The sequence below is a fragment of the Pagrus major genome, chromosome 20 (assembly GCF_040436345.1).
Source record: "Pagrus major chromosome 20, Pma_NU_1.0".
Classification (NCBI taxonomy): Eukaryota; Metazoa; Chordata; class Actinopteri; order Spariformes; family Sparidae; genus Pagrus; species Pagrus major.
The window spans coordinates 21,356,442-21,367,765 of NC_133234.1; the positions used below are offsets into that span (position 1 = coordinate 21,356,442).

General features: G+C 42.4%; 1 protein-coding gene across 1 annotated transcript in view; it reads left to right on the top strand.

Annotated features, from left to right (window-relative positions):
- fmnl1b (formin-like 1b) overlaps positions 1 to 10,874 on the top strand; it is a 28,766-nt gene extending 17,892 nt beyond the window's left edge. Inside the window, exons 11-26 of the mRNA XM_073489789.1 lie at positions 1,939 to 2,049; positions 2,201 to 2,350; positions 2,441 to 2,542; positions 2,702 to 2,945; positions 3,401 to 3,652; positions 3,810 to 3,934; positions 4,822 to 5,024; positions 5,119 to 5,353; positions 6,234 to 6,302; positions 7,663 to 7,743; positions 7,831 to 7,960; positions 8,120 to 8,283; positions 8,376 to 8,477; positions 8,630 to 8,722; positions 9,063 to 9,177; positions 10,132 to 10,874. Of these exons, the coding sequence (XP_073345890.1) occupies positions 1,939 to 2,049; positions 2,201 to 2,350; positions 2,441 to 2,542; positions 2,702 to 2,945; positions 3,401 to 3,652; positions 3,810 to 3,934; positions 4,822 to 5,024; positions 5,119 to 5,353; positions 6,234 to 6,302; positions 7,663 to 7,743; positions 7,831 to 7,960; positions 8,120 to 8,283; positions 8,376 to 8,477; positions 8,630 to 8,722; positions 9,063 to 9,177; positions 10,132 to 10,232 (2,277 nt within the window). The 3' untranslated portion in view covers positions 10,233 to 10,874. The remainder of the gene's footprint in view (positions 1 to 1,938; positions 2,050 to 2,200; positions 2,351 to 2,440; positions 2,543 to 2,701; positions 2,946 to 3,400; positions 3,653 to 3,809; positions 3,935 to 4,821; positions 5,025 to 5,118; positions 5,354 to 6,233; positions 6,303 to 7,662; positions 7,744 to 7,830; positions 7,961 to 8,119; positions 8,284 to 8,375; positions 8,478 to 8,629; positions 8,723 to 9,062; positions 9,178 to 10,131) is intronic.
- Positions 10,875 to 11,324: the final 450 nt, after the last annotated feature.

The window sequence follows — 11,324 nt, forward strand, 5'->3', positions numbered from 1 at the left end:
GTTTCAAAACAGAAAAAAATACTTTGCACATCTATTTCATGAGCCAGGTGTGTAGGAGAGTCATAAGTAGACCAAAAGTTGCATGCTAACTCCCGCACCTTATCTAACTTTCATATGATACCAGACCTTCATCAGGCAAACCAAGAGGGTTTCACTGTTTAAAAGCGAAAAAAAGTGATCAGAGGGAAAAAATACCCCACCCTAACCCGTAAATGAGCTTTTTTTTATTAAGTTATTTGTTTTTTAAGCACTCAACTGAAACCATGACACCCATCAGCCATCCTGTGAGACTACATGTGATTTCATGTAAAGTAATACTACACAAAGAGGAGGAGAGGAGTTTAATAACTCGATGGAGCGCTCCACTTGATACCGGTCCTGGTCATCTGATACGGACGCTTATAATCACCAGTAAAATCTCATTGTAATTAAAAGGAGAGCTGATAAACGTCTTCAAATGATGCCACTTGTGTCTGATGAATCTGAAGACTGAAAGTTTGAAAATGACAGCTCACTAACAAAGAACAGCGTTTATTAAATATGATGGATGAAGGTTTAAGATGATGGAGGAGGGATGGATTAAGTGTTCAGAGGGAGGGAAGGCGGGTGAGGGGATGGATGATGGACCGGTGTCCGTTGGAACGATACTCGGGGGAGTTGAGCCGTCTCTTCATTCAACTGGACCCTTTGGTTCCTGTTTTCAGACGAGAGAGAAAGAAGGGAGACGGAAAATAAAAAAAGGGGTTTGAGTCGTGGGTTTTTGTTTCCAAACCTATTTATAAGACCTGTTTGTCGTGCAGTTTGAAAGAAGTGAGCTGACTGATATCTCTCCTGCAGGCTGCACAGGAATCTCTAGATGAGCTGTCAGTGGTTTAGTTGCATTGTGGGCAACGTAGGTGCCAGGTGTTGACAAGAAAAGTATGGGTTTTGAAAAAAGGTGTTATCTCAGGTCCATCATGAGTCAAATAGTCCCGCAGTGCGATTATGAATCAGTGAAGTCACTGTTTTAAAATTACTAATGTTATAATGAGTAATAATGAGAATTGTGCTGTTGCTCTGACACATTATACGTCCGGACATCATCTTTTTCTGTTGTAAAACACACTGTAAACATTTCCATACTGACTTGCTGTTAAAGGAAAAAAACAAGCAGAGGAGCGAAAAGGAGACTAATTGACTAATTGTCTTTATGATAGAGGCTCTGCAGTTAACAGAGCCATTCACTAAATGTCAGGCTTCCTATTAATTAAACAGACTGTGTGCAGTCGAGTAAAATGGACGTGACAGCAGTCAACTGAACAGTTTTAATGTTGTCGTGATCGTTTGATTTGACTCATTTTTCTCTCAAAACTGTGAGAATGCAAAATGAACTTATGTAACATTTAATGGTTGAACCCGTCGATATGAATGCGTTTGAGTTCAAGCTGTCGAGTTACTGCGAACAATGAGTTTCATTTAAATTCAGCATAAATTCGCAGCTCTTGTTCCGTCTAAAAATAAGATGTCGAGTTTCACGTTAAAGCAACAAAATGTGACTTCTCTGTTAAAGATGGTTGATTGTCGAGTGTCATCCCTACATCGTCCAATTCTTCCGAGCACGTCAGTGTTTGACAACCTGGGATTTGAGTCAACACAAACTCCAGGAAGTTATGTTTTGTTATTTCAAGACAAAGAAAAGAAGCAAATTCTCACATTTGAGAAACTGAAACCGAAAGATATTTGGATTGTTTTCTGTATTCATTTCTAAAATGATGAATCATTTCTCAAAATAGTTCTTGATTAAGTTTCTGTCAGTCAGCTAATTATTGCAGTATGGATTTTATTCTGAAGCATCTGAGTCATCGAGTCGTTACCAACCACAGTAAATCACACCTGCAGAGCGTTTCACCTTGTCCTGTCTTCAAACAGCAGCATGCATCACCTCTGTTTGTCCACCAGGTGGCCTGTATGCAGTTCATCAACATTGTGGTTCACTCAGTGGAAAACATGAACTTCAGGGTCCACCTGCAGTACGAGTTCACCCGCCACGGGCTGGACGACTACCTCGAGGTGGGTTTGACCTTTGACCCTTCAATCAGAGGACATTTTATTCAACCTGCAGTTTAGAGCACAGAATAATCTTCATTTTGCAAATCATAACATATTGCTTTTTAGTAACAAGGTGGTGATTATTCGTTGTATTTCCTGTGTTTCTGAGCAGAAGCTGAAGTTCACAGAGAGCGACCGGCTGCTGGTGCAGATTCAGGCCTACCTGGACAACGTGTTCGATGTGGGAGCTCTGCTGGAGGACGCAGAGACCAAGAACGCTCTGCTGGAGCACATGGAGGAACTGCAGGAGCACAACACACAGGTACACACACACACACACACACACACACACACTGCCCATCTCTGATCAAGGTGATACAGACACAAGTGAAAGTCATGTTTTGTGTCTCAGTTGAACAACAGGCTGGAGGAGAATGAGAAAGAAGCGATGGAGAAAGTCTCAGATTTGGAGAAGAAGCTCATTCAGACCACGAAGGAAGTGGAGCTCCTAAAGGTGGAGTTCACGATAAAATACGTGTTTGTCTTCTTGTTCCTTCAGTTGAATGTCTGAGCTTCAGTGTGTGGACTGATGTATGTGCAGAGTTTGACACTAGAAAGCTGGTTTCATACAGAGATGGTGTTTCCTGATGTTTCCTGATGTTGTCTGTCGTAGGAGAGTCTGCGTGAGTCGTGCTCTCAGGTGACTCTCCTGCAGCAGCGAGAACGAGAGAGAGAGCTGGAACGTGAGCGGGAGAGAGAGCAAGAGAGAGACAAGGACCGGTCCACTCAGGCCCTGAAGGAGCTGGAGTCCAGAGTCCAGGATCTGGTGGAGCAGGGGCTGGTCCGGATGGAGCGCTCCTCCTCCGGTCACCTGGACCTCCAGGTGGTCCCAGTCATCCAGCACGTGGTAGAGAAAGGTCAGAGCCGGGATCTGTTACAGAACTAATGAGGAATATCTTGAAACTCTCATAACCTGAGGGCCGGCGGTCAAATATATTGAGTCTGAAGCCGAGCGCCTCCTCCTCCGTCTCATAAAGCTGCTCTGCATGAGAAGACGAGTCACGACGCCTCAGGTTCTGTTCTTGAATTAACTTTCAGATGAGACAGGAAGCAGTCACATTAAAGTCCATGAAGAAATAATGAGTATTTCACTTTTCTTGAAACTTTATTTTAGCTTCAGAAAGAGACATTTTAGTTTCATCTGCACCACCGACAAAAACTGCCAATTATTCTGATCGAGCAGCTTTGCTAGAAAATGTCATATTTGCTCACATGTTGTGACTTTGAACAAATATATTCAATAAGTTCGAGGCGCCAGTTTAACTTGACTTTTATAAGCGTGAAACTAACAGTGTTGTTGTTCCTCTGACAGCTAAAGATGAAACAGATTCAGGTAACGACCATGAAGCCGCTCCTCCCTCCTCAGACCCTCAGCCTCACCTCTCTGAGGCTCCTCTGCAGGCAGCAACGGTTCAGCCGCCTCCTCCTCCTCCTCCTCCTCCTCCTCCTCCTCCACCTCCACCTCCACTTCCTGTCTCAACTGCAGCTCCTCCTCCTCCTCCGCCACCAGCAGCTCCTCCACCCCCGCTGCCTCCTGGAGGTGGTTTGACCGAAGTTAGCGCCGGTGAGTCCACAGCCAGAGACGAGCGGGGCTTTTTTTTCGTTCATATAACGTTTAGTTTGAATATGTTTAAGATGGCTAAAGTTTGTTAATATCAGAGAAAAGTTTCATAAATAAAAGTTTTGATGGACGGATACGTTTCTTTTATTCTTTCTTGTAGGTTATAAGAAGAAGAAACCCATTCAAACCAAATACAGAATGCCGCTGTTGAACTGGCAGGCGCTGAAATCGAACCAGGTGACAGGAACCATCTTCAACGAGCTGGACGACGAGCACATCCTAGAGGTCTGAACACTTCTTGTTTCAGCGCAGCGTGTTTGTACTGTATACATTTCATTCATATATTTTATTTTATTCTTAATTAAGATTATGTTTATTGTTGACACTACAGCTGGGTAGGTTCAACCTTTGACTGATACATAGTTTCTAGTTTTCTAACATTTAACGTGTAAATATGCAAATGATACATGATCTGATTAAATTTGCACCAGTTTTCATACATTTGCAGAACAGATTCTGAACTACAATAAACTCCTGAATGTGTATTTAGCACATTTTCTGACTTACTGAGTGAAAATAAGAAAAAAAAAATCAGCCAGTGGAAGAAGTAAAAATGTCTAAAAAGAAGTCAATCAAATGTTACTTTCCAGGTAATTGTGTCTTAAAGTAAGTGTAATTACATATTTTGTCCAGAAATCAGACAAGTTTTGCAGCATATTAGGATTAAAATAGTGTAATAATACATGTGTGTGATATAAATACACACCAGTCAGTTTCATGTCACGAGAGAAGTCATGCGGGTGAATAAACAGCACGTTATTCAATGCTTCATTGAATGCTTCATAATAACAGTATTTTATTTTACCAGTCTTGTTTTTATCCAGCGTCTCTGCTCTGAAACTATAATTTCCCCAATGTCATTCACACAACAGACCCTTTTCACAGCAGTCATTTTGACTTTAACAGCAGGAAGACCACAGGTGAAGCACATTAACGTTAACAACGCTCCGTTCTGTCAATTGTTCTGGTTTCATTTGTGCTTTTTGTGCCACGACGAGTCAAAATATCCGCTCTGAAAAACGTCTGTTAGCTTGTTTTTTTTCCTCACTGCGCTGCCAACAACATGAACATCATCATCAGCTTTAATGTCATCTTCCTTTCACCCTTCTCAGGAGCTTAACATGGCTGTTTTTGAGGAGCAGTTTAAGACCAAGGCCCAGTCCACCCCTGTGGACGTGGGGACCCTCAAGATGAAACGGGCCCACAAGACCCCCAGTAAAGTGTCTCTGATGGAGGCCAACAGGGCCAAAAACCTGGCCATCACCCTGCGGAAGGAAGGAATGGCTGCGTCTGACATCTGCTGTGCGATAGAGACGTATGTACCAAAATCATCTAAACAATACGACTCTGAAACAGATAAATCTGCTGTACTGGATGATATTTCCCTCTGCTTCACTGCGTCCCCTCAGGTACAACCAGAGAGCTCTGAGCCTCGACTTCCTGGAGCTCCTCGAGCGCTTCATCCCCACAGAGTACGAAATGAAGCTCATCCACAACTACGAGTGCGAGGGCAGGCCCCTGGACGAGCTCAGCGAGGAGGACCGCTTCATGGTGCGCTTCAGCAAGATCCTGCGGCTCTCCCAGCGGATCAGCACGCTCACCTTCATGGGCAATTTCCCCGAGAGCGTCCAGCTGATACAGCCGGTAAGATCACCGGAGGGAGGGCAGAACATGAACTGTGTTTAAGAGGAGAGAAGGACGTGAGGTGGCAGGCATCCAGGTTACGCTTTATATTAAGATCCTCCATGCTGATGGAAAGTCAGTGAAGTTTTGTAGTCCACGAAACATTTCTGGAGCCTCACAGCTAAACAGCTTTCTCCTAAACAACTGAAGCAGCTGGGGACTTGTTTTAAAACATAGAAAACAACAAAAAAGCAGCCCTGAGATCCCAAATTGATTTGAAAAGATCTTATTTACTCCATTTCTGTAGCTGAGATCTTCACTGTAGCTGCTAAGCTAACAGTGTTAGCGCACACGCCTCTCTAAAGTGGGCGCCAGTTTGACCGTGCATCAATGAACCAATCAGGACATCGCTGCAACACTGTTTTGCTGTGAAGCCCCAGAAATGTTTCGTGGACTATGAAACTCGTCCTGACTTTCCATCAGCATGTTGGTGAGGAGATAATGACTGAATTTTTTTTATTTTGGGGTGAACTGTTCCTTTAAGCAATCCATAAACTGTTAACGTGCTCATAAAAGTCTTACAATCCAACAATAAACATGTTTATGATGCTATTATTAAAATGAATCTTACAAAAGTCTTTAAAAAGTCTTAGTTTTATGTTTATAAAAATGAAGGACTTTGGTAAACTTAAGCTAAAATATGTCTTTGGCAGTGAAAAGTGTTTCACAGTAATTATCTGGCTTGTGGAGCTCGTTTCTGTTTTGGCTGAGACTGTCACAGTTTTAACTTTAATACATTTAAACCCAGAGACTGACAGTAAGTTAATCACGGCAGACTGTTATAATCTGCTGTTTTATACAAACAAACAATCATCTCTGTAATTTTATCTCTTCCTGGCAGCAAATGAACGCCCTCATCGCCGCCTCGATGTCGATCAAATCTTCCAGCAAGCTGAGGAAAATCCTGGAGGTGAGTTCAGAAACATTTATTAAGGACGGCAGCCGATGTTTGAGTCATGTTTCACTTTTATAACTGACCCTGATATTACGTCTCTGTGTGTGGGAGTCGTTTGTTAAATTACACAGTAGGATGTTAATTGCAAAGTCGTGAAGTTGAATAACCCTTTAAACAGGATCCGGAGTACAGAAACATTAACTCTGTGTTAGAGTTCAGTTTGGTAGAAATGGCATTCAATTTCAACTTCTTACTTAAAACTATTATTTGACCCTTTATTTAAAGCCATGGTGAGCATGAGACTAAAAGATTTATACAGCGTAATATCACCTTTTTATTAAGATTATTTATTTATGTTTAAAATTATGACTATGATTATGAATTATTAGTGTCTCGTAGAAAATAATGGAAACACTTTCCATCACAGCTCAGTGATAACAAGCTAACAGGACAGAGAGTAGCAATTGTAACATTGGTATTTCTGGGTAATAAGGCGCCAAAAACAAAGATAGATACGAGGCAAAACTATTTAGTAATAAAGTCAGACTTCGTAATAACCGTATTATAATGCTGAAAAATCAAAATGATATGTTTAACACTGCTACTCGTCACCTGGAAACACTTTTCTGTGTCAAACTGCTAAACTAACTGTTTGTATTTAATATTAGATTAAACGAAACATCAAGAGGCTCAGACATTTTGTTTTATCGCTCTCTACATCGTTTCCAGGTCCTATAAAACTGATAAAGTCCTCGCTAGTGACGTTCTGTGGATATAAAAATTAGAAAAACTATTGAGGAGGAAACTTTTTTACTGGACAGAAAAGAGGCAAATTTCTCATTTCAAATTTAAAATGTAATTGTTCTCTTCTAACTCTTTTTATTGGCGTATGAGTGGAGGACCTGAAGTACAGGGTCTCCAATTTAAATGTCCACCAGGAGCGCTTTTTTTATGAACGTCCTGCGAGAATTAACTTAATAACGGGCGAGAGCAGAATATATGATCGTGATTTGAGGACCCACAGTCTTCTGCAGCCGGACGATTTGGACTGAATGTAATGAAGGACAACAAATCTCTGTCCATGAAGCTGAACGAGAGCAATATAAAAGTTATATAGACACGTTCAGATTCAAACATGTTCATAAAGTTTTTATAGTCCTGAACTTTAACGTTTCCATTTTGTAGCGTCGAAATCGTGAAATGTAATTGTCCTACTGTGTCGCCTTGATACGACAGAAACAAGCCGGGATTAGACGTCATCACTGTTTTATACGGTTATTAAAGAACGTCTAACAACCAATCAGATCGCTTGATTTGAGCTATCTGTTTATGATTTGACTGTTTGATGATAAGTGTCTGTGTTTCTGATGTGAAGATCATCTTAGCGTTTGGAAACTACATGAACAGCAGCAAGCGAGGAGCAGCGTACGGCTTCCGCCTGCAGAGTTTAGATCTGGTGAGTAAAAGCGATGAAAACTCTAAAACGTGTCTGTACTTTTCTCTGTAATACTACAAATGTCACCATTTCGTCTCGTTTCTGAAGCTGTTGGACACCAAATCTACGGACCGTAAGCAGACGTTGCTGCACTTCATCGTCAGCATCATCCAGGAGAAATACCCCGAGGTCCAGTCCTTCTACTCAGAGCTGCACTTCCTGGATAAAGCGGCGCTGGGTGAGCTCATGAACAGTGATGCATTGAGGTGCAGCAGCTGTAGATTGAAGCTGCACGACTTCGTCTTCTTCAGAAGCCCCCCAGTTTAAACACGAGCGAGCCCTAAGAAAGACAACGGATGCCGTTTTTTATTTTAGCTCTGTTGTGTTTGTGTTGCAGTCTCTCTGGACAGCATCCTGCAGGACGTGCGCTCTCTGGAGCGAGGGATGGAGGTGACGAAGAGGGAGTTCAGCGTGGAAACAGACAATCCTGTCCTCAAGACGTTCATCAGCAGAAACACGGAGCTGCTTCACTCCCTCATCGCCGACGGAAAAACTGCCCAGGTCGACTTTAATTGACGCAAAATAAACCGTAATCGCATGAGATGTTCTGGACAGCTGTCGAACATGAACACATTTTCTTTTCTGTCTTTCAGGACGCGTACGACTCTGCTGTGGAGTACTTTGGAGAGAACTCAAAAACCACTCCGCCCTCCATGTTCTTCCCTGTGTTTGTGCGGTTCATCAAGGCCTACAAGGTCAGATAACACTCGCTTTTATCGACCTCTGTCGCAGATAGCCGCTTCACTGATAACGAGAAACAGATTTTACTGTAAACCTCCGGCCGGATCAGTCTGTATCATCCGACCTTCAGATGGAGATAAGTTCAGATGCTTTTTTCCTCCGACAGCAAGCTGAGCAGGAGAACGAGCAGAGGAAGAAACAACACGACCTGAACTGTGAAGCTCCGGCAACTCCACCCAAACGCGAAGTCACTGAGAAGGTAACGCCTCAGATTTTATAAGCAAAATGTGGCCCCGTCCGAGGCGGCTGTAAACAAAGAGCCACACTGAACACTCACCAACAAGGAACCACAAGCTTTGCATACGTGTAAAACACAAACACACACACACACTCTGAGTGAGGCCGTAACAAATCAGGCGAGCATAGCTGCAGGTTTGTTTACAACCTGTCTGAGTTTGTCTCACTCAGTTCAGACTGTAAAACACTCTGAGGCCGTCTGAGCTGAGGAAAATAAAACTGACTCCACCATTAATCATGAGAAGAAAACGCAAAAGCTGTGAAGACCTCGCTGATCCTTTAAAACTGGGTTGTTGTTTCAGGCGTCGGTGCCGTCCAGACTGCCTCAGATGGATCTGATCGCAGAGCTGAAGAAGAGGCAGGTGTCTCCTCTGGTGAGGGAGGGGAAGGACGGAGCCATCGAGGACATCATCACAGGTGCTCGACACACTCCACAACCGCACTGCTCAGTGTTAGCCTAGCTTAGCGTGGACGCTGTAGGACCTTTGTCGTTTAAAACTCCTTTTTCTTTTTCAAACTGCAGTTGATCTCATTCTGCTAAACATTTCACCACGTTTCCTCTTTCAGGATCTTCAGCTTTTTTCTCTTTTCTTTGAAGGCTTCTCTCACTTTTAATCCGTCCTTGCTTCTCTCTCATGTTTGTCCCTCCTCTCTTCCCGTCCCTCTCTGGTGTCTTCAGCTCTAAAGTCCGTGCCCTTCACGGCTCGCTCTGCCAAACGCTCCTCTCGTCTGTTCTGCGACTCCGTCTTCATCGACGAGGTGACGTCTTAAAATCCCTCCGTGTCCGTTTCTAACCAGCTGCTCCTCTCTGTTTGTTCACCTTTAAAACATATTCAGCATTTACACCTTTATCTTGCAGGGGGAATCTAACATGTGCACTTTTAAAGTCATATTACAGGCTGAGACTGAAACATATTCTGGTACAACAACTACAGTATATACACGTAATATTAAACTGCATATTCTCACACTGCCTGCCCCTGAAGGAGTATTTGGATGCAGTTTTACAGTCTTTACGCTCTGTGACTCTCAGGTTCTCCTGAGATGTCGACTTCTTTTCCAGCTCATTTGAAACCGTCTGCTGCTTTTAAAGAAGCTGATGTGATTCACTTTTACTCAGGCTGTTACAAATATCTCCTTTCTTTGAGTTTAGAAGCTCCTTGTTGAAGTTTTTGAATGTCTTTCGTCATATTTTATGACATCATCACCCTAAAAATCCTTGAAAAAGATCAAGAAAGTGAAGTAATTAGGCTTAAAAGGCCTGAAAGTGCACAGTATACACAAGAATGTTATTTTGGCTACGGTACATATTAAAAATGTTTATAATAAAACATGACCGGGTCGTTCATCAGTGTGTCTGTTCGTCCTCAGATTTAAGGAATCAGCCGTACAGACGGGCGGACGGCGGCCGACGCAGCGCCAAGTGGAAGCCAGGACAACAGCTGCACGTGTCCTCGGACATCTCGCTCTGAGGAACACCACAGACCAGACTCGACGCTTTAAAAAGGCACAAAGATCAGATATTTAACTCACTGTGACATCGTCTTCCTCTCTCGTGCATGTTGAAGATCACTGAGGCAGAAGCTGCATGTTTCTGAGGAAGACCAGAGTTTAAATCTCCGACACAAAACTGAATGAAGTAAAAAACCTGATGATTGTAGAAAACGTTCTGTGATTCGAGTAATCAAAAAATTAAAAAGAGTGAGTTTTAGCCGCACTTGATGCTGATGACACCGGACGTCCTCTGAGCTCGTTAAGACAATGAGATTAAAGAAGGAGCCGCTCAGCTGATCTGCGCTTCATTAACGCTGCTCAGATATCACAGCCTCAGCTCAACGTGGCTCTTCAGAGGCTTCGCTGATGAACTCTGATGGACAGAACGTCATAAATCATTTTGATAGATTCTTAAAAAAAATGCTCCACATGTGATTTTTTAATAGGTTTAATTTGAAATAGAATATTAATCAAACAGTCCGTCTCCGTCTTCAAGCAGCTCTCAGAGATTTAGGCTGAAGATTTGTAATATATTTAAATTATTTTTAATACTGAAGTGTAAGAACGAGGAACTTCTACTTGACTTCTGCATTTCAACAAATAAAACGTTTTATACCGTTTGTGATCTTGTGTCCGTGTGCTTGTGTTCACGCCTCTCATGAGCCTTTTTGAGCTAAATGCTAACGTGTAGCAGGTGTAATGTTCAACATGTTAAGATGCTAACACTTGCTAATTAGCACTAAATACAAAGTACAGCTGAGGATGATGGGAATGTCATTAGTTTTGCAGGGTCATTAAACAAAGTGTTGGACACATTATAAGGACGCCTCATGGTGGCGCTAGAGGAAATATTGATGTGAAAAATCTACACACAGGTTAATAAACTGATCTACGGAAGCCCTGAAGGGACAAGTGAGGACTTTATTACTTTCTGGTTGTCCATTTTCTGAGTTTGCTCTAAATCGATGTTGTTATTTATGACTTCAGAACTGATGGGGAAAAAAAGTGTTGCCGAAATAATCTTCAAGTTTAAGTTCCTTATTTTTTTTTATTTTTTTTTTGAAAACATC